The sequence below is a fragment of the Mus caroli genome, chromosome 2 (genome assembly GCF_900094665.2).
Source record: "Mus caroli chromosome 2, CAROLI_EIJ_v1.1, whole genome shotgun sequence".
In the NCBI taxonomy this organism is placed as follows: Eukaryota; Metazoa; Chordata; class Mammalia; order Rodentia; family Muridae; genus Mus; species Mus caroli.
Window position 1 is genome coordinate 36,570,796 of NC_034571.1, and position 24,517 is coordinate 36,595,312.

Sequence of the window (24,517 nt, forward strand, 5' to 3'; positions counted from 1 at the left end):
ACAGTCCCAAAATGCTTTTTCAAAGTTTGGATGTTTAATTGCATTAAACAGCTTAGTGATCCCATGGACAAATCTTGACTTATCGCTCACCAACAAGAGGAAAGAATTCACATCTCTTCATAAAACAGGATGCTAGTCAGAATAGCAGATTAAATCCTATGCATATCACAGTAGAGATGTAATATGAAAAGTTGTTAATTATATCTTTATTGACAGCTTCATAAATTTAGGTGGCATCTTTGAATTGGAACCATACAGCATTCTATAAAGGAAAGTCATTCTCTGTCTGAGACTCGTCTTACAACTGATAAATCCAATTACCTATTATCTCTTTCTGGAGAAACATGAGAATTGTGTAAAATTTGGCAGTATTGAATTGTAGGTATTAAAATAGGTGGCTTTGTTTCATGAAATAATCCCATTTTATTTATTTATTTTGTTATAAAATGGTATACAGTTATTATAATCCAAATATTATCCAAAATGAAAACTCAAAGGAGTACTTCATAATATCTGCAATAATATCTCCTTAACTATTTTGGTTGACAATTTTAGTGAGGGGATTATGTCTGTGACAACTGAACACTGTGTTCAGTTTATAGGGTGATAACTGTATCTTGGGAGAAATAAATCCCAGAGACTGACCAGCTGTACCTACTAGACTATGAACAGTGTTTGCTTCTTAAACAAGAAATTCTGAAGCCATTTTGTATTTATAAACTGGTACTGTTTCTTTTATTAGAAGTAAAGGATCTTCAATGACTTAGAAAAAGAAGTCAAATCAGTTTGAGTTTCTATGTAGTACAACAAATGAGACAGTCAATTACAAAGTTTCAGACAAAATGGCAAAGCAGTGAAATAATCTACAAATTTATGAATGAATATAAGTGGAGACTAAATTCAGAATATCTGACCAATGTCTACTAAACCACTCATAGGTACACTCATGTGTAAATGGTTTGTTTAAAATTCTTTTCAACATTATATTGGTATTGTAAAGAAAAAAATATAATAAATTATTACATAATGTTGAAATGTGTACAATCCCTTGGAAACAACAATACAGTACAATCTTGTATAAGTCCATATACTTCAGCCAAATTAGCATTTAAAATTAAATTATCCTGTATATTATGACAAATCATTTCCCTCTTATAAACATGAGAGACATAAAACAGAGATAGGCTATATTAGCAATAAGCAAAACTGAAAGGTGGCTAAAGCATCCCTACAGTTACTTATCAAAACATTCCTTGGAAAGTGAATTTCTACTAAACTTCTGCTGGCTTCTCAAAAGGTGTCCTCATTTAACACAACCAGTTTTCTCTAAATTTGTTATTTTAATCTGCATGTTAGGTAGATTGAACTACAGAAGTAATTTTGAGCATGCAAATATGTTACGTTATACTATAAAAATTGAGAGGCATGCATTCTATATGTATCAAAAAATGGAATTGGAAATAAATAAAAATGGTCATACTGTATAGATTTCGCCCTCACCATAGAGCTTTGACACATTAATGGATGTAACCTGCTGCTCAAAAATATCTTCAATGTGCTTGCCATTCTCATGTTCCACAACTAATTTTTCCCATGGTATTCCGCTCTTCCTTTTGATGATGTGATCTCATTTGCTATCTATAGGTACCAAATATAGGTACCTGCTATAAGAGTAGTGCTTTTACTCTTTACAGCTTTGACCAAGTGAACACTTTCAGGGTCTTCTTCCCTTTTGTACAGTTTGAGGCACCAACATCAGTTAAGTCTCTTTGTTGTGTTCATTTCATTGACTTCTTTGGAAAAGAATCTTTTTTATATATTTAGAAAGCAGATATTTTAAATGGATTTTAAATTCATCACTCTGCCTGCTATGATGATACTTACTAAGCTTGATTGTAAAAAAGTTCTTTACATTCATATATTACTTTAATGTTCATTGTAATAACATAGAGAGTTGTCACAATGAGAGTAGTCTAAAGATTTAGGATTTTTAACAGTTTTACAAACCCGGCTCGTGGATCTAAAGACAGGTCCCTGGGAAACTTCAGCCTTTTGCTAACAAGTACAGTAGGGTACAAGCCATTGAGTTTGGATACTTCAATTATCCTCTTCTCTGTGTCAGACCAATAAAGGTTTTTGCCAATCCAATCAACAGCAAGTGCATTGGGGACAGCAGTGTTATGCACTACCTAACAAAATAAGAATTTAGAAAATTAACAATATAAATAGCTTCAATAATAATCAAGCAATTGTTTCTTGATTTTAATTGAGATACAGAATTCCATTTAAACTGAAGAAATTAAATTTAGATAAAGAAGAGAACAATTTACCACAACACATTACTTATTTCAAAGAATTACTCAGTGTGTAGTTAGTCTTCTAGATGTTAAATATATGTTTATAGAAATTAATGCAAACAAATAGATCCTAAGTAGATGCACAGTTGGTGACGTCATTTCATTAGAATTTATCTGCTTATCCTCTCAAACACTGGGGAAAAATTTCTATCACATGTGCATACAACCTCTTATTAATAATTATTTTTTATCAGATGTTGGCATGACTTTAGTAATATTCGTCCCACTCTCACAAATCCTTTAGCCCTATACAGCATTATATTAAGAATCAGGACTATGCGTTGTGTTTGAACATACCCAAGTAGAAATAAAACAGTTTAGCTTCTGATTCCAACTGGTGCAATTCTTAAGGTGTTTGGCTTTAGGCATAAAGATACATTTTTAAAAGATGTATAAGTAATTCATGCTACATATGACAAGTATTTAACATCTCAGTACTTTAAAACTATATGAAAGGAAAGAATTTGAATCATAGAGGATCATTATACAGTCATAGACAAAAAATATGAAGTTTGGAATCATGATTAATCTAAGCAGTCAATGGTAATGACATAGAGAAGCAGGAGGGCTTGAAGCTGCCATGATACTGCCTTAGTGTTTTGACTACAAGACATATTTGCTTCAGTTTTCATCCAATTCCAAATTTTAAAATTGACCTTGCTGCTTCAATGAACATCAATGAACTAGTTTAAGGTAACAACAGAATTAGAGTTGGACAGTGATACAGATGTACCTTTAAAAAAAGTATCCTCAAAATATAAAAGTGGACATTATTAAAACATGTCTTATAAGAAAATACATGATTGAGTTTCATAGATGTGATACATTCTTACAAGATTTGTCAGAGAACAAAATCTCCTCATTCTTTTAACTACATCAATTGTCCCTCCTAAGTATACTGCTCCTATAGTCCTATGATTCATAAGTCTTTAAAAACAGTATTACTTATTTATTTGTTTATTGTTTGTTTACATGTACAAATGCCATCATGTGCAGGTGTCTATTATGGAACCATTTGCATGCTTGGTACCCACAGAAGCCAGAATAGAGCTTTCTCACCCCAGAACAGGAGTTACAGACAGTTGTGACTCAACTTATGTGGGTGCTGGAAATTAAAACTGGGTCCTTTTCCACATTGAGGGACCTGTGTCTCCAGATGCATAGGGAGCAGAGGATCGCCTTATCTGGCATCAATGGGAGGGGAGCCCCATGGTCCTGTGGAGGCTTGGTGACCAGAATAGAGGAATGTTAGAGCACTGATGCAAGAGGTGGGTGGGTAGGTGGGTGGGGGAGCACCCCCAGAAGCAGGGGCTGGGGGAGGAGTAGGAGGTTTAACTGGGAAGGGGAATAACATTTGAAATGTAAATAAACAATATAACCAATAAAATAAAACAAAGAAAGAAACTGGGTCCTTTTCAAGAGCATCAACTACTCTTATACCTGAGCCATTTCTCAAATCCCTAAGAACTTCGTCTACAGAATACATCTTGCAGCATACACACTGAAGTAATATTTTTTTCTAAAATTTAGCATAACCTTAACGTGGTACTAAGTAGGTCATATCTAGAATGTGACATGTATTATAAGGTAATAAAAACATTAATAATTGTGCACATGTGTATTCAACTATTTCCAACTAAGTAAATTTTACGAGTACTAAAATTTCAATCAACAGTCCATTGTTTGTTAAAGTTACAAATCTTATCAAATAACAGGAAATAGTAAAAATAGAACATAAAAATAAAATATCTTATTTATAATTTAAAATTTTAATAGTTTAAACAGTGAAAGTGTAAAAATGAATTCAAGCTAATATGCTCTACAATGATTTGCTATTAAGATTTTATCTCTTATTCAATAATACCAATGAAGTATTCAGTTATCCTTCCTATATATAGTTACCTTGATGTCACTTCCATTTAGACACATTCTGTTTATGCGACTTCCATTGGGTCTGCTAGAATCAATCCAATATATGAATTCTTCTCTATAATCGAAGTCTAGAGCAATAACATTGTTTAATCCCTAAAAGTAAGAAGGATCACACTTTAAATAACTATTAGGATTATTTCTAATGTTTAGCATCCAGAGAAATCACCATAACTTTCAATAACTATTAGGATTATTTCTAATGTTTAGCATCCAGAGAAATCACCATCTCTCTTTGAATATAAATGATTGCATATCACACTAACATTTGTGACAAATATTTTAAGAACATAGTATGTTTATATTTTCTTCATACCACATGTTTAAAAGATATATTATTCATTTGAAAATAATACCCTAATAAGAAACACATTTTTCAATATTTATAATCTTTAAATAAATAAATATTCAACAATGTGGACAAAGTAAAGAGAGAAGATTATAGCAATAAATTAATTCTGTCCCTCTGCCTGTGTCCTCCCTGTATTGAAATTAGATCAAATGTCTTCATATAAGGGCAAACTATTGAAATTGATATGGGAAAACAACATTAAGAAAGCACAAGGCGTTCACAGATGCAAATCAGAAAAAAATCATCACTGAGATGACATAAAGCCCACCTCAGCCAAGGAGCTATTTGCAACTGACACCTGATGGTAAAGGAAAATATGAGCTTTCTCCAATGGCTTGACACTGGATTTAATCACTCACTGATTAATGCTATAGGAAAGGCCCCACACCTGAGAATAGTTGGCCAACACAGAGTGGACTCCAGTTTTCAACTGATTTGATTATTTCTGTCTTGTTGGGTTTTATGTTTGCTTGCTGGCTTGGTTGGTTGGTTATTTTGATTTTCCTATTTAGTTAGTTAGTTAGTTGCTTGATTACTCCAATTTTTCATTTTATTATTTGTTTATTTATTTGGTTGTTTGTTTTTAGAGAAAAAGACATAGCATGAGGTTAGACTCCTAAGGTGATGTGGAAGATCAGCCAGGATTTGAGGAGAGGACAAAATATGGTGAAAATATATTTCCTAACAATAAATGTAAATTAAAAAGTAAATAATAATTTAAATGAAGCGTAACAACAACTACTGGGGATGACATGGAGAAGGTTACTTATTTATTCACTGTAGTGATACCATAAAACTTATGGGCAGCCCTAAAACTAATCTTAACACTGAGAGCATACCTAAAGACCTAGAAAAGTAAGAAAGTACATTTCATCTCCAAAACTGGTGAGCCTGCTCCTTCTTTCAGGATCCCCATCACACTATACATAGTAACTACCTCTTCTATTACTCTATTTCATGATATCATCATAGTGGTCTAGGCTATGTGATTCTCTCATAGCAAAGCACATTTTCAAGGACAACCCCATTCTAGCTTTATTTTCATGACCCTGGAATTCTCCTCATTTATTTTTATTATAACTATAAATATAAGAGCTACTGAGCCAGAAATGGAGCAATAGGAAAAAGACAGAAAAGGAAAGAAGAGTAGGGAAAGAATGTGAATAAGAACAATGTATTATAATATACTAAAATTTGTTTGCATTTAAAAATTAAATAAAGGAAAACCAAATAAGAGAAATTATGTTAAAATAAATAAATTAGAACACCATGACTGAGTCCTCAAATGAAGCATAACTGTTTGTTTTTTATCTAAGACGGGTCACACAATGGCAGCTCACCTGTATCTCAGTGAGCAGCTTTGGTAATCTGAAAAATAGTCCAAAGCTAATACATGATATACAAGCACTAGGGGGAGACATTTGGAATTGCCCAGTTCAGAGATGAAAGCTGGGCTTCCCTGGGATTTCCTTCAAGACCCCTGCTGTGGGTGAGTGGGGCTGTTATTGCCTACATAGAAAAGATCAGAATGAAAACGTCATATTAGTGAGCAGTATAAGTCACTCTACCGCTCTTTTCTGCTTTCATTTTCCCAAACTATATGATAGTGTCTTGGACTTTTTGCAACCATGTTCCTAATGCATTTTTAAAGTAGAAAAAAATCATCTGCATAGGAATATTTGTTGTAAATGATTCCATAAACTCAACTCTAAGGTTGGAACATCTCCGTTTATGAGTCTTATGTTTAAGGTCTGGACATCCAGGAAGAGAGAAACTTGTTTGTTTGGCTTAGCTTTAGGAAAGCAGCATTAATAAACATGATAATTACAAAGTCTGATTTCACTTTCACTTTTACTCTGAAAGTTCAGAATTTGATAGTAATTGTGAGGTCTTAGATTCATATAGTGCTTTATGAGAGTCAAGCCAAGGTTAAATAATTCATGTTCATACTTTACTTCTTTCCAAGATCCCTGAGAACTAAAGTGGATTGTGAATAGAAACAATCCAGGAAATTATGGAAAGAGAGAGTGGTTTTCTTTCAATATTTCTTTTTATACCATCTAAGTTCTAGTAATAACAATATAAATGCCACAGGTTCAACTTTTATGCATTACTATTAACATAAGAAACCTCTTTTTACTTTGTCTTTACATTATGAAAATAATGGTGTGGCAGTTTGAATAAAAATGCCCCCTTCATAGACTCATGTGTTTGTATAACTAGCCCTTATGGAGTGGTGCTATTATGGGTGTGGCCATATTGGTAGAAGTGTGTCAATGTGCAAGAGGTAGGTTTTGAGGTCACACATATGCTCATGCTATGTCTAATGAGGTACTCTCTTTCTGCTGCCTATGGATCAAGATGTAGAATCCTCAGCTCCTTCTCCAGAAGCATCTTTGCCTGCATGTTTCTTGCCATGATGATAATGGACTAAACCTCTGCAATTGTAAGTCAGTCTAAGTTAAATGTTTTCCTTTATAAGCGATGCTGTGGTCATACTGCTTCATAGCAACTAATTAGATGAACTATTCCAATAGATGGCCTATCCCCACAAAAATCACATGTCATAACTAAGCAATATAAAGTGATAATAAATGATTCCATTCAAAGACTTCACTATGCTCAAAGGAATGACAGTAAGTCCATTCTATTGACTATGCTAATTATGAATAATTACAAAAATGAAAATTGGTAACTAACATTAATTATTCAGTAGATACTAAAAACTAGAAAAGCTCTAAATTAAATTCACTGTATGTATATATCTGAAGTGACTACAGAAAATTAGAATTCTAAAATTAGAATACGACTGGGATATTCTCCAGACTACTTTTTAGACAGCTTAATAAATTTATGTCATAAAATCAAACACACAAAATATAATATAATGGAAGTTAGGGAACTACACAGGAGACAAATTCTTGAACAGTATACCAGTAGTTTAGGCATTAAGACCAAAAACTAATAAATAAAAACAGAAAAGCTTTTACAAGGCTAAGGATACTATCAATAGGACAAAACAGCAGCCTACAGAATGGGAAAAATTTTTCACTAACCTAACATCTGATAGAGGACTAGTACTCAAAATAAATAAAGAAATCAAAAAATGAGCCGGGCGTGGTGGCGCACGCCTTTAATCCCAGCACTCGGGAGGCAGAGGCAGGCGGATTTCTGGTCTACAAAGTGAGCTCCAGGACAGCCAGGGCTACACAGAGAAACCCTGTCTCGAAAAAAAAAAAAAAAAAAAAAAAAAAAAAGAAATGTCAACAAACCAATTAACCCAATTGAAAAATAGGGTACAGACATGAACAGTAAATTTTCAATGGAGAAATCTCTTTTTTCATTAATTGGTTGTTTTATTTATTTATATTTCAAATGTTATTCCCCTTCCCAGTTTCCCCGCCATAAACCCTCTATGTCATCCCCTCCCCCTTTACTTCTATGAGGGGGCTCTTCACCACCCACCCACTCCAGCTTCACAGCCCTAGCATTCCCCTGTGCCTTCAGAGTACCAAGGGCCTCCCCTCCCATTGATGACAGATAAGGCTATCCTCTGCTGCATATGCAGCTGGAACCATGGGCCCCTCCATGTGTATTCTTTGGTTGGTGGTCTAGTACCTGGAGCTCTGGGGGTCTAGTTGGTTGTTCTTCCTATGGAGTGTGGATGCTTCAGTCCTACTTTGAAGAGGGAAAAATAATCATGGGAGGCAGAGGGTGGGAGGGACTTGGGAGGAACTGAAGAGGGGGAGGGGAAAATGAGGGCAGGATCAAATGTGGAAGGAGACAGGGAGATGCTCAGAGGTTCAGGAAATTGAACAGATGTGTGTAGCAATGGAGGATGAGGAAATGGACATAGTCACCAAAAGTCCCAGATGACAGGAAAGCAAGAGCCTCCCAGGACTCAACAGGGATGATATTAGCTGAAAAACCCAACAAAGGGGAGAGAGACCCTGTAGAGACCATATCCAGAGGTTAGGCATGGCTCACAATTGAACAAGAGGGCCAAAACCCATCTCAAAAATTTTAACCTTGAATTGTTCCTGTCTAAAGGTTATACAGGGACAAAGAGTGGAGCAGCAACCACTGAAGGAAATGCCATCCAGAGACTGCCCCATTTGGAGATCCTTCCCATTTGCAGCCACCACACCTAGACACTATTACTGATGCCAAGAAGTGCTTGATGATGAGAGCTTGGTGTAACTGTCTCCTGAGAGGCTCTGTCAGAGCCTGACCAACCATAGGATTGAGCATGGGGACATCAATGGAGGAATTAGGGGAAGGACTAAAGGAACAAAACAGAAAAATCTTAATGGCTAAGACTACTTAAAGAAATGTTCCATGTCCTCTGTTATCTCTGTCTTACATCTTTTAGAATGGCTAAGATAACAAATATCTCAAGTGACAGCACATACTGGCAATGATGTAGACCAAGGAGAACACTTTTCCATTGCTGGTGGGTGTGCCAACTTGTACCATCATTTTGGAAATCAGTTTTGTGATTTCTCATACAATTGGAATAGTTCTAACCCAGGACCCAGGTATAACACTTCTGGACATACAGTCAAAAAGGTGCCCCAGTATCCATTCTTCAACTATGGCCATAACAGCATTATTTATGATATGCAGAAACTAGAAACAACCTATAAGTCCCTCAATGGAAGAATAGATAAAAAAAATGTGATACATCTATGCAATGCAATATTATTCAACTATTAAATACAAAGACATCATAGAATTTACAGCAAGTGGTAGAGTGTCAGAATATCATCCTGAGTGAGATAACCTAAATCCAGAAAGACATGTATGATACGTACTCACTTATAAGTAGACTTTAGTCATAATTTATAAGTGGACAATAGCCACGAAGTACAGGATAAACATGCTTCAATACACAGAATGAAAGAAATGATTAGGGATAAAGAGAGGAGGATACATGAATCTCCCTCAGAAGGGGAAACAAAATAGTTTTCAGAGGTGGAAAAAGAGAATGAACTGGGTAGGAGAGGAGGTGAGGTGGGGAGATGGAGTAGGAAAAGATATGGGGAGATGGGGTGCTGGAGAGAGCTGGGACTGAGCAAAGAAATCAATTGTGTGGAATCTCTGGGACTAGATAAAGTTCTGGGATGGGGATGCTATGGGGAGTCTTAGGGTGCAACCCTAGCTGAGATTCCTACCAGCAGGGTATAGAGAGTCTGAAGTGACCATCTTCAGTAGCCAGGAGAACATCTAATGGAGGGAGAGAGACATCAACTGACCTACCAAACCTCCAAACAAAGATGATTCTATCTAGAAGATGCACAGGGATAAAAATGGAGCAGAGACTGGGAGAACAGCCAATCAGTGACTGCTCCTTCCCATGTGAGAGAGCCAGTGCCTAACACTGATAATTATAGTCTCCTATGGTTGCAAACAGGAGCCTTGAATAACTGTCTCCTGAGTGGCTTCATCCAGAAGAGGACAGAAATAGATTCAGAGACCCACAGCCAAACATCAGGGGAATATTGTGAGAGTGGGGATGTGGTAAATAGAATTGAGATAATGGAGAGGGATCAAGTATATTACAAGAAGATCTACAAAGTCAACTAACCTGGGTTTATGAGGGCTCACAGACACTGGACCACAAACAAAAGAGCATGAAGGGGGAACACCTAGGCCACCTACCCTTTAGTAGCATGTATGTACCATGCTCTTTATGTGGGTCCTCTAACAGGGACTGTCTCTGACTTTGTTGCTTGGCATTTGATCCTCTCCGCTACCTTGACTGATTGGTTGGACCTCAGTGGGAGAGGATATGCCTAGATTTGCTGGGAATAGATGTCTCAGAGTTGGGTGGTACACAAGTGGGGCTTCTCCTTCTCCCCAGAGAAGGGAAGGGGTGGGGAGTAAGCGGAGGGATTTGTAAGGGCAGGCCTGGGAGAAGAACAGAGGGGGCTGCAGTCAGGATGTAAAGTGAATGAAAAACACTAAATTATTGAAGAGTAAATAAATTAATTAATTCCTGTCAGTAATCTGAAACTTCATTTTATAGAAATGTTTTTCTCTTTAAAGGAATAATGTATATGGTTAGGAATCCTGTGATGGTTTGATAATTCAGATGGTTGAATAGAGAACTTTTGTAAGGAGAAAAAAATTTGTCTATAACTTTAGCAAGGAGTTACCTATAATTCTTAGTTATTGTCCACTGCTTTCTTAACAGTAATTCATTTATATAACGATAATTCAAAGCCATATTTAGCAAGGCTAGTATAATAAGTTAAAGCTGCTAGGACAGAGGAATTAAAACGTTTCCAATCCAGCCAAGGGTGGACATTTTTCTGCAGTTGTCCCTTAATGCTCACAGAATACTGTTCTCTCTGAAGAATCAGATATAAACGTAAAAGCCAAGGATGTGCCCAAAGTAAGTCATCCCTTTGACTTCTGAGCTGAAAATTAGTTTCATCAAAGTCCTATTTGCCTTTCTTATTTTTGTGGCTGAAGATTTGTGCCCTTTTGTTCAAGATGATTAATTTAGAAAATTTTATGTCGTTACTTTATATAATTTTTCTGGAATAAAAGTACTGTTAGAATTGAATTGTATAACATACTAAAAAGATACTAGACTAATTTTCATTATAACATGTTATTAAAGTAATTTTCTAAATATAATATTTGAATTTAAACTATAGCTTGATTAAGACAACCATATTTTACAGTCAATATACTAAGAAAGTTCTACCCTTATTTATAACTTTATGTTACACAATAATCTTAGATTTATACTGGCTACAATTAAAATAGTAAAATTCAAAACACTAGCAACAGCAACATTGCTAAGTAGGTATACAACAATACAAAAATTAATTTTAAAATAATGTTTTCATTTATTTTGCTAGAGACAAATTATTAAGAAAATATATTTATCTCTTTTTTCATCTTATATATTATATCTAAAGATAGAAAAATAATTCTGCCTGTAGGAATACCTAAAATTTTATATCATAATGAAATAATAGGCCAGACCACATGCCAAGATTTCCTTTGGTCTTTCTGGCCTGTTTTGTCACTGAGTGGTCACCATTAATAAGCATTTTCCACAAAGACATAGGATGCTTGTGAACTTTGAATAACCCTGTCTTCATTTCCAAATATTTGACTCTCCTTAGGAAGCATTTGAAGTACATTTCCATTCATGTGTTCCTGTTTGGCAACAATGCAAATACAAACAGGAGTCAGGACTATTTTGAAGTGGTTCTGCTATGTTTTATAGTTTTAAATGTTTCATAGAGAAAAACTTGTTCTGTCAAAAACAATCTTGTAACATATTAACTATAAAACACAATAAAAATCATCCTGTTTGTGTGTCTTGAGATACAGGACTTATGAAAATAAAATAAGGCATTGTCACTGAAATGGTGGTTAGAAGTCCATTCTGTGGTTCAATCGCGTTTATAAACTGAATATTTAATAATGACTCCATAAATTGACATAGCACAGAATAAAGATTGGATTATTTAAATTAGTATTAAAAAAATCCCATTCATTTTCAAGAGAAAACATCAGAAATTTGACAGTATACCTACTAATTGATTAAGGTTATAAAATAAATTAAAAGAACCATGTGCCACTTCTAGTAAGCCATCTATATCCAACATAGCATTTCTAGACATTTCTCAACATATACTATCTTTAAAGACTTCTTTTTCTTCCATGCAGCATCCTAAAACACTTTGTAACACTGCTACTCATAGTCAAAACACATGATAGCTTTTGTACATACATGGATAAACTCTATACATTATATTAGATGCTCTATGTGCTTAACTTGACTGATACACATGGAACAACACCCACTGTCTCACCATCCTGGAGTTACTATACCTGCTTTAGAAGTGTGTAGTTGGAGCCATCTGTGCTAATTTTTCTAATTTCATGTTGGTCGGCGAGAATTAAGAAGGGTTCTTCATCTAAAGGCAAGAGGAAGATTGTATTAGAAACTGGACAGTTATGTCCTCCTTTTCAGGCTTCTGTGCATTCTGTTTGTAGCAGTGTAAATAACTATACAGTACTTTTCTGAGTAATAACAGCAAAGTCCTCAGGACTTTAGGAAAGTCAAGCACAAACATGCATGAAAGGCAGGGAATACAAGTAATTCAAAATGTATTTTACTCTCAGTTCTCTAGACACTTAATAATGTATTTGGTATTAGACAATATCTAATATTATATCTATTTGTGAAGGATTTAAGAAAAAGATAATGTATAGCTGTGTTAGAAGCCACAGTACAGTCAAACATTCATATAGACAGAAACTCCTTCATAATAATTAAATAAGTTCCAGATATTGAGTTGTTTTAATAAATTTTGCCACTTTTCTTTATGTTTATTTTTCATCTTTGTATACTGCTAATTCTCTCACAAGTGTTTGGCTGACATACATTTTGTTTCATTTTCTTGTGTTTGATTTCTCCCTTAACTTAAAATATAGGTCTTTAAAAAAAAAGAATATTTAGACTAAACAGAAGTTTAAAATATTTTGAATAGCTAAATTATTGATATAATGGTATATAGTAGGACTTAGTATTATTGTTACCATTACTGGCCTATAGGTTGTCTGTGGTATGTATAACTGCAAGCAATATATGAAAATTTTTCACAATAATGTTACAATACTGTCTCTCAGCCTTGGCGAACATGTGATAATAATTTGTGCCACAGAAAAAGCATTCTGGGGGCAGTAATATCATATGCATGCACTTTTACTCTCAATATTATAAAAACTCTTCCTATTTTACAAGACAATAATGCAATATTCCTTTAAAAAGAATAGAACATGTCCAAAAACAAAGTCACAATAACAAATGCCAATCCTGAAGGAAGAATTTTGACTTCTCAGACACAGGAACAAGGATTTTATTTCAATAAAACTTACTACAACATTCAATATCCACTTTTATAACTGAGTTTGGATCATGGACAAGTTCATTCCAATACCTGAGAGTGACCTGCATCCATTTGGGTTATCAGGTTGTGTTTCATAGCCTTCTGCACAGCGGCACTTGTAGGTTCCATATGTATTGATGCATTGCTGACTACATGGGAAACCTGAGGAACATTCATCAATGTCTACACATGTTTTCCCATCATCCTTCAGTTGGAATCCAGGCCAGCATTTGCACTGGGAAAGGAAACATGAGAATGGTTAACATTACTGCCATTGCCTGTTGCTACTGGTTATCTCTTTAGTGAGGTTCACACTAGAAATACACTAAAATAGATACTGGAAAGTCATCTTGTCTTGACAATTAACCTTAGTAAAATTGCATCTATTACGTAAAGTTAAAATAGCAGATGACCTTCTAAATCTTGAAAGATAAGAAGTGGATTGAAACCTCTAAAGCCAGATTGCTTGGGGGGGGGGGGAGCAATTCCCAGATCTATGCCTGTACTTAGATATTATTTCTTTGCTCTTAAAAAGGGTTTCTTTTATTTTTGAGATTATAATTTAATTACATCATTTACCCTGCTTTTCCTCTCTGTGAATCCTTCAATATAACCATTCCTGCCCTCATTTTCATTAACTTTTGGTACATGCAAGTACATGTATGTAAATGTTTATGTATTCCTAAATACATAAATATGAAATGCAAATCACAGAGACATTGAATAACATATGAGAAGTTTTATTGTGAACTGAAACAATTTTTTTTGAAGATAGTTGTTGTTGTTGTTGTTGAAAAATCTTGTATTTTTTAAAGAAGAGAGTTTGTGGGTATTGAGAACTGAATTTGGAGCAAACTTTTAAACTACTAAAAATAAACTTATATAGCTGTTCACTATAAACATTTTATACCCTTGATCATTTATTTCTGAATGAAAGAGTTAGCAGAGTTTTTATCTATTAGGAAGTCTATCAGATTTCACACACCAATAATACCAAATCATATTTTAATATAAAAACCCATTGATAAGCAAAGGAATATTATCAGCAAATTAGTGTGCTCAGAATTTAGAAAAAGAGACTTTCCTGGGTATTTTTATGAATCTCCTAACTTAGTGGTTCTCACCCTTCCTGTGATCCTGTAATATATTTCTCCATGTTGTAGTGTTCTCTAGCCATAAAATTATTTTTGCTGCTACTTAGTAGCTGTCAGTTTACTAATGGTGTATACAACAATGTAAATATCTGTATTTTCTGATAGTCTAAGGCAACCTATGTGAAAGAGTCATTCAATCCCCAAAAGGGTCATGACCACAAGTTGGGAATCACTGTCCTAAGCCCTTTTAACTTCCAACTTTATTAGTTTCTACTGACATTTCTCTCATAATACTCAGCAAGTGGATGCATTGTCTTAACTTCTAGAACCCACTGGCAATCTAGGAAGTACACCCAAACCAATACTATGATTTCACAGTCTTCTCTCCATATCTAGGTTGAGACACTGATGACCATCAGTAAAACCCATCCTTAAGCCTGAACTACTGAACCAAGCAGAGCCACATACACTAAGTAGGTGATGCTGACAAATGGCACTGCACTGTGTACTTAAACAATGTAAAATGGAAAACACTGAAGGTAGGAGAAGACTCAAAAATGTGTCTGTTGTGCAAGAGGACCCTAGTTTGGATCCTCAATAGTCATGTGTAAACCAAAAGAGAAATGAGAAAGAGAGAGAGACAGAGAGAGAGACAGAGAGAGAGAAAGAGATACAGAGAGAGAGAGACAGAGACAGAGAGAGACAGAGACAGAGATACAGAGGGAGAGAGACAGAGAGAGACAGAGACAGGAAGGGAGAGGGAGAGAGAGAGAGACAGAGAGAGAGAAAGAGAAACAGAGAGAAAGACAGAGACAGACAGACAGAGACAGACAGAGAGAGAGATACAGAGGGAGAGAAACAGAGAGAGACAGAGAGGGAGAGAGGGAGAGAGAGAGATTGTCCCAAAGATAAGGGTGATAGTGATCAAGAAAGGGGTTGGGGAGCAGGACAGGGGGAGGTTATAGGGGGCTTTAGGGATAGAATTTAAAATGTAGATGAAGAAAATATCTAATAAATATCTAATTAAAAAAAAACAAAAACAAGGCATTTAGCATTGGCAGTACACATACATGTTCCCACATAAAAGTGCTAAATTCCTTATGGTATTTAATTCATAACTTCATTTTTAAATAAAAAGATATAAGAAAAATGGAGAATTTGATAAGATAAAAATTTTATCACTGGAAAATACTAGAAATTATATCACAAGATAACGTCAAGAAGCCAGAATCTGACTGTTCAACACAAAGTAATGTTGAATCAAAGTCCCTTTTAAAGCAAGTCAGTAGTTTGTAGAATGGCTGCATGTCTTTCAGAACATCTTTTTCTAAATGAGGGCTATGAAATCATTGGAGATGCCAGTGTCAGGCTCCATTTATTACATACATTACTTCAATAAATCAAACAAAAAAGTAATTTATTAAAGGAAAGTTACTGAACATTTTGTACACACACACACAAGCATAAAGGCTTATAGCAAGTGTTTATAATTTTTGAAAGGGAAATAATTTAAAAATATTTTTCACATCAATTCCGTATCCTTTTTATTTTTAAAGTCTTATTGCCAAATCATTAAAAAGCATGTGTATGAAATTAAAGTAGGATAATATGCTATTTTAGAAGACTAAAGGTTCACTTTGTTTCTATATATTATAAAAAATGATCACACCTTTACTTGAAATATTTAAGAAAATATTGTGAATATTCACATCATCTAATTTCTGAAAAATTTCTCAGGATATTTGAAACGACATAGTTATACAAACTTTTCTTGTAATTTTTTAAAAAGTATCTTTATAAATTACACAGTATAGAGGAATTTTTGTCCAGCAACATGGCTGCTCTGGCAAGAGACCATACCCAAAGACCTTCTGGGTCTGTGTGGTTTGCCTGTACTACTGATATGCGTTTAGTCACTGAAGACAGAGACAAGCAGATCTCTAAGTTCAAGGTCAGCCTGGTATACAGCAAGTTTCAGGTAAAGAATTGCTTAGGCCCACACATGTTTAATCCGAACTCTCAGGAGACAGGCTGCAGAGAGAATAAGGTAGATGCACGTTAAGACATCGCAGCCAGAAGAAAGAACAGACTGCCAGAGTCAGTTTGAGGTCAAAGCAGAACAATTCCATGAGAAGCTGAGAGAAGCCAATTTGATTCAGTCAACATGAAGAGGAGTTTGCACCAGAACAGATGAGTTGAATCAGCCAGCCAGAATTCACAAAGAGCAAAAAAAGATGAGCTTATTCAGCAGTAAGCCTCTTAGACAACAATCACATCAGGCAAATAAAAGTTCCTTTTACAATACAGATTTGTGACAAATATTTGTTTCTTTTTACTATATTATTGAAACATTTTCATTCTCAAAAGCAGATGACACTTTATTTTGATTATCTAGCAAAGATTCACATTTAGTTCATTATAACTTCTGTCAACATTTTATTTCTCTGTATGTGTATACATGAATTTTTCCTGTGTGTGCATATGTGTGTGCACATATGCATAATCTGAGGTCAGAAGAGCTCATTGGGAGTCTAGTCTCTGATTTTTAAAGTATCACTAAACCTGGTGCTACCTCTTGAGATAGGCTGAGTAGCCACTGAAAAGACACAAATTTCTAAGTCTGCACCTAACACCAAGTTACAGGCATGACCTGCCTCACTCACGTTTTCTGTGAATGCTTTCGTAACAAGTATTCTTTATATTGGTTATTTTATTTTTTTTACATTTCAAATGATGTCTCCCTTCCTAGTTTGCCCTCCTCAAATTCCCTCTTCCCATTTGTCTCTAAGAGGGTGATTCCCCCACCCAACTACCCACTTCTGCCTTACCTCTCTTGCATTCCCTTATGCTGGGTAACCAAGCTTCCACAGAACCAAGCACCTCTCCTCTCACTGATTACAGGTAAAGCAGTCCTCTTTCCCATAAGTAGCTAGAGCCATGGATCCATCCATGTATACTCTTTAGTTGTTGATTTAGTCCCTGGGAGCTCTGAAGTGTCCAGTTAGTTGATATTGTTATTCTTCCAATGGAGTTGCAATCCCCTTTAGCTCTTTCAGTCCTTCCCCTAACTCTTCCCTTGGGGTCCCTAGGCTCAGTCTAATAGATGGCTGTGAATAGTGCCATCTGTATTAATCAGGTGCTGGCAAAGTCTCTCAAAGGACAGCTATACCAGGATCCTGTCAGCAAGCACTTCTTGGTATTAGCAATAGTGTCAGGTAAGGACACACATGGTATGTGCTAAGTGGATATTAGCCCAAAGCACAGAAATGATACAACTCTCAGACGATATGAAGCTTAACAAGAATGAAGACCAAAGTGTGAACACTTCAGTTCTACTTAGAAGGGGGAACACAATAATCAGGGGAGGTGGAGGATGGGATCTGGGAGTGAGAGAGGAGGGGAAGAAATTAAGAGTTAAGAGAACAATGCTTATCCAAGCTTCTAATAATGCATGATTTTAAGACTTTTCCCTTTATGTCTTTCTGGCAATGCTGCAGCTTTATTTTACAAGGTTATTCAACAGAAAGAAGAGAAAATTGAGAACTTAAGTTGAATGAACATTTTACAGTTATTTTTGTATATCTCTAAGTTCTCCCTTCTCTTATTCTGAAAGCTTTGATATTTTTATTTTCAACTATATTCTTTTAACTCTCATATATACATCACTATCCTTTTTCAGATAGAAATCCTTCTGTATATCCCTTTACCTAGAAAATTACAGTCCTTTTTCAAGTTTTAAGGTCATGCTGGAAATAAAGTTTCATTGTGTCATTTTCTGACATTTCATATGATTTGCTAATTTTGATGAGTGCCTACCTTGTAACTGACTGGCAAATCCTGACAGTCTTGAGAACATCCGCTGATTTTCTTACTCAGACATTCATTTATGTGGCAGTTTGTCTCATCTGAGCCATCACCGCAGTCATCCCTAATGTCACAAAGACCATCACTGGGAATGCACCTGCCATTTTTGCACATAAAAAATGAACTGTTGCATGAATGTTCTGGAAAAAGAAAATAAAACATATGGAATATAAAAGGCATGCCTTTGTATGACACTCTTCTCGAAAATGCTCACAATATGATAACTTGCGTGTCAAAAGTACCAAGGAGTTAGCATATAAGGTGCTGCACAGTTTGGTATCAGGGGAAACAGTCCCCATGGTTGATAGTTACCTAAGCCCTAACTTTCCTATGAAATTAGCTTTCAAAGGAAGTATCTATAGCAATATTAATGTATCTGTCTCATTTACACTGTGAATAATGAGTTCAAAAGTGTAATGATGACTTGACATTTCCCCCAAGCTATAGATCTTTGAGAAATTATTTGTCACTGAAAGCTAAGAATATAGAAGAGGTGGGTATTACTGGATTCATTTCTTCCAAAAAATATAGCACTGACATTATTAAGTCAGGGCATAAAAAGGACATTGATGGTGAACAATAGTTCTTCCAAATGCAGCTTTAGAAAGTTCAGCTGGCAGACACCTAAACCTGGTATGTTGAATATTATTGCTCATAGTATGTGGTTTTAAAAGAAAAGCCCTTATTACTATTTACAGGATATCAGAAAAAAGTGAGTTTGCACTGAAATCCATGACTAAACAGACTTTCTTATAGTGAAGTTCTGCTTAAATTAATTTGATTGGGCAGGTCTGTGAGCATTTATATGTAAGCATATAATTTGTTCTTGTATTTCTGTTCAAATTATAAGTAGTGTTATATAGTATGAGTTAGTAATATATACAGTTTCTATATAAATCATTTCTAATATATTATTTTAAATTAATTGAAATGTAATAATTATATATACTTATGGAAATAAATAATATTGTAGTCTGATGATATCTCATTAACTTTTAGTATATTTTATAGTTTTATTTTATATACCCTATAGAGAGAAATTTTCCTCATATAAACCATTAATGAAAGATTAAAGTTGATCATGGAAACATGTGCTAAGAGGTGTATTCAAAGGAAAAGTTAAAGGTCATATTTGGCTACACAGTGAATTTGAAGTCAGCCTAAGCCATATAAGAACTTGCTCCCTAAGCAAAAAAAAAAAATGTATGTGTGAGGTGAGAGTAAAGAACCATCCAGCTGTTTGGTACAACCTTAAACATAATCACTTGGTACTCTATGCAACTGGTAAAATCATGGGTCTGGCTCTCTGCATACACTTCACTGAATATCCAACGAGACAGAAATTAAAGCAAAACTTCATAATCATGACATGGTGGATCAGACCTCCAACGTCAACACACAGAAGGCTGAAGGAAGGGAAAGATCCAAGGCCAGCCTAGGCTGCATAGAAAAGCCTTGTCTCAAATAAAAGTGAAACCAGAAAAAGAAAACTGAAGGTGACCAGAGTAATGTGTAGTCTTTTACCTGAACTCCTGCACCTTGGGTTGATTGGAGCCTCATCGGAACTGTCAGGACAGTCAAAGTCGCCATCACACTGCCACAAAGTATTCACGAGGCAGCGCCCATCAGCACAGCGGAACTCTTCTGGACCACACTGCCGGTATCCTAGAGAAGAGGATGTAACATTCACTAAGCTCTTGTCATAAAAATTAATCAGCACTTCACCCTCTCAGTGCGCAGCAACCCTATTTAACAAGTAGGCAGAATGGACCTCTTTGGAAAATACGTCTCATTTCTCCATTACTTCTATAAGCAATATTTTTTTGTGTGAAAGCATAATAAAAGGTCAAATATAATCTTGGAAATAACATACCAGGTAAGGATAGATGACTACCACACAAGCAACTGTTTCTATTCTGTGATTGTCTATATCCGACCCATTTCTCTTACGATGTGAAGCAGAATAGTCACCACTATAATCTATTTACAGACTTGGTTGCATGGTTATGTGTAGCATTAGAACTTACGGGCAAATGGATTCTGAGCTCTAACAACTATTTTTAGAAGTTGTAATATTATACTTACGCTTGACAAACATTATTCAGTGCAGAAAGAAATTGTTTAATAAGAATAAAATCCTATTTATAAAAGAATGAGTATAAAATTGTTTGTAACTGTCAAGTATGCCAATTCTTAGGGTCATTAAAAGTCGAGTTATATAATAACCCATGATTTGTTGAGATTAACATTTGTTTGTTTTATTTGAATTATATTTATGCTTGACTTTGTAAATTAGGTTTTATAATGACATTTTCCTCCATGTAAATTATAGACAGACATTCTTAGTAAGTAGTGTTAAAACTGGAAAATTCTTCTTTTACAGGTAGAATTTATTAAGTCATTCTAAAGTGGCAAAGACAATTCACTGCATATCTTACCAAAGAATTTGTCATACTGAATGGTGAAAGTGGAATCTGCTGCTGCATCCTGTTTACAGCCTGTCCCCGCAAGAGCAGGTTGTCCCCGTTAGTAAGCATACAAATCCTGTCTGGTCCAATCAGCCGCAAATCCACCTTCATCTCCCTAAGCACAATTCTTTGCTTTACTTTTATGCAAAATCTTGTTTCTACTTACCAACTTCCATTTCCCATTAATTAATTGAACATCATTTCCTGTAACATCTTCTTTAGAAATTCCTCTTAGAGATTAAAGAAAAAAAAAAATACTAAGCAAAGCTGTCAAATTTAAGTCTCCCAGGATTCTAACGGACTGGTTTTTTGGCAGCATTTTTGTTGCTCTTGATTGCACACTCTTCCTGGTTAAGTATTCATAATCTACTCTCCAGGGCTTTTTTTTTTCCATCTTCCTGTATAAAAGCCCTTTCTGATACAACTTACAGCATTTCGACTACAGAATATTGTTTGTGCTGTTGTTGTTTTGCATATTTCTTTCTTTCTTTCTTTCTTTCTTTCTTTCTTTCTTTCTTTCTTTCTTTCTTTCTTTCTTTCTTTCTTTCTTTTGAATCTGTTTGCCTCTTTCCTTTTCGTGCTAACTTGAGTGCTCACCTTAGTGCTAAGAACTGACATTAATAACGGGGCTCATCAACACCAAATTTCTGGTCTCTAGAACAATTTCAAATCTTCAACCATGTATTTCATTTCTTTCGCAAATCACGAAACTATCTGTCACTTTACTGTGTACCTAAGCTTACCAGCAGTATTGCCATTCTCCAATTCATATCAATTGGAAATGTCTTTATCTTGCCCATTCCACAGCTAAAAGTCCATGAGTAAGCTACAAGTTTTCTGTTTTCTTCCATGGCATCATTACTGATATGGTTTAGATCCACACTGTTCACTTTTAAAATGTTCTAGTAATTTCCTAAACAGATTAGACTCATGTATGCAGTATTTCTTGAACTATGATAAAAGAGAGAGTTCTTGAAGTTAAATTTTATTGTGATATCCTATTTCCCTGTAGTACATATTTTTAATTCGAGGACATGGGGTATCTATGGATTTGAGTACAGGCTAATCTACATAGCAAATTCTATGCCAATCATTTATCTCAAATAGACAAGTAAGTAAATAACCAATATAAAACCATTATGTTAATTATGATATACTACTGAAAATATATTGACTGAAGGCTAAAATATGAAATAATTATAAATAAAAGATTTCTCAGAGATCCCATCTAAGACTAATGATAGAAATATCACAAAAGAATGAAATATGGCTCTTAGTCAACCTCACATGGAGAACAGCAGAACACACTGAATGCAGTCCATAGGGAAGAGTCTGCAGAGCACTAAATCCGTGACAAAGGAGGTCAAATATAGGCCCTGGGTCTGCAATCCAAGGTGGTCATCAGGTTTCAGTGAGTTTCCATAAAGGATAGTCATGTGGTGCTGATGCTACCCAAGCACATGATACACCCTTGCATACTTGTTAAGTAAATTAATTCATTCCTAGCATTTTAGTATTCACCAAGAATCCATGCTTCCAGAACACTCTAAACTGAGTTTTAATATATAACTAGTTCTACTAAAAATCCTATTCTGGAAGAAATAAATGTTATAATTAGATAAACAACATGATTTTGAGACACAATTGAGGATCATAATGATAATTTAAACATTAGGTAGCACATGTGTCAAAGTAAAATATTAAGGAAAACACTAACTTCAGTTTTTGATATTTTAAATGCACAGAAGATTTTAAAAGTGTAATCTTTTGGCATTTTTGGTTTGTTTGTTTATTTGTTTGTTTGGATATCATTGTTTGATGTACATTTAAGGTTAGATAAGCCTGTCATGTCTCGTCTTCAAAGTTCAAAGCAATTCTAGCTACTTCTATGCAAAGGCCTTTTCTAGACGTTTCCCAGTTTGACTGGTGATTGCTCAGAATTCATGAAAGAAGGGAATGTTTTAGAAATGAATGTGCTCAGAACCTGACAAACTCCCATACTCCATTGTTTAGCACTGAAGTTACTGAAGTCACTAATAAATGTCTGTTTGTTTTGGTTACTTGTGTGTCTTGGAGTCCCTTTGATAGACCTTCAACTGATTTATCCTATAAGAAAGATGCCTTACTCACCACACTGTAGGAACTCATCTGACCCATCTCCACAGTCATCATCATGATCACAGACAAACTGCTTGGGAATGCACACCTTATTATGGCACATGAATGCATTTTCGTCACAAGTATTGTTGGGTGCTAAAAAAATTACAAGACATAAAATTACATAAACACATATTTTATCTTCTCTCATACTTGAAGTTTAAAGTATGAGGCTTTTCTCTATCAGTTTGTAGATACTCAGAGAAAATGCTAATGTATTTTTATTCAGTGTATTAGGCAAAAGAATGATCTCATGTATATTAAAATGTTAATAGATACATGTATGATTCAAAGATTGATTCACTGAATAGAAATTTAATGTTCATGAGAGACATGGAAGGTACATTAAGAAGACTGAGACTACTATTTTTCTTTAAGAAAAAATCTTTCAGAAACCTGCAGAAACAGCATCTTAATTCAAGCAAAGTTAATGCCTACAGAGTAATAAGCCCTGCCATAACTCCACCAATACCATGAATACTGACCCTTGTAATGGACTATTGATCCTTTAGGAACATAGCCCAATGAAAGTAGTGTTCCAGCAAGAGCCTAAGTGATGGTTGATCAAATTTGCAATAAAATCCACTTTGATATTATATGCATAGAACCAAAATAATTTACAGTTCCCTTTATAGTCAACTAAAAGTGTAACTGCTGTAGTAATTAGGGTTTAGGTCATAGTGAATCCTTAGTGGCTGATCTGCTATAGGCAAATGCCACCACACTAGTCCCATAATTGGCTCTAATCCTTATATTTCCATGCTTGAGAAAGCTTGAACCTTCTTTGTTCATTTGTTTTTCCCTGTTTAATTAAGGGATTTAAATCTCTCTGACAATATTTCCATGGGCATGTAAGGGATATAGAAATGACTTTTCATATTAGGTATTCAACAATTAATGAGCACCCTCAGAATTTCTATTTCTATACTAAATATGCTTTACAGGTTTTCTAAAAACACTTTATGACATTGCTCACAGTACTCAATATGTAAACAAACGTGTCTTAACTGAAAAACCTATTACTGCATTGATTAACATACAATGGGCGTGGAGGGCTATAAGAAATGCTGTCCTCATGGAGAGCAACTCTTTTTTGGTCCTTCAAGATGAAGTAATATGGTCAGTTTTCAAAAACATCAACACAAAAGTACTGGCCCATTTCTTTGTGATAATCTAGTATCCTTTAAGTACATTACCGTGAGACTTGGGAATTTACAATTATTGTCTCACATACCCCTTTCAGTCTACTGCATCCAGCTGTCCCCATACCTCTTGAAGCAACCTCCACTATCCTCCAAGTATTTGTCTACATAGAACTATGAATAGACAAAACAGAAAGGACATTTGGGTGTGTGAGGGAGGGGGACATGTAGCCCAG

At 35.0% G+C, this 24,517-nt stretch overlaps 1 protein-coding gene across 3 annotated transcripts in view; it reads right to left on the bottom strand.

Moving 5' to 3' along the window:
* Positions 1–24,517, bottom strand: part of Lrp1b (LDL receptor related protein 1B) — a 1,970,757-nt gene that overhangs the window by 250,172 nt on the left and 1,696,068 nt on the right. For all 3 annotated transcript variants that reach the window (XM_029472167.1, XM_021181392.2, XM_029472172.1), the window contains exons 53-59: positions 23,113–23,235; positions 20,039–20,179; positions 18,467–18,654; positions 13,608–13,791; positions 12,496–12,581; positions 4,260–4,382; positions 2,008–2,189 (exon numbers count right to left, since the gene is read on the bottom strand). In XM_029472167.1, the coding sequence (XP_029328027.1) occupies positions 2,008–2,189; positions 4,260–4,382; positions 12,496–12,581; positions 13,608–13,791; positions 18,467–18,654; positions 20,039–20,179; positions 23,113–23,235 (1,027 nt within the window). The remainder of the gene's footprint in view (positions 1–2,007; positions 2,190–4,259; positions 4,383–12,495; positions 12,582–13,607; positions 13,792–18,466; positions 18,655–20,038; positions 20,180–23,112; positions 23,236–24,517) is intronic.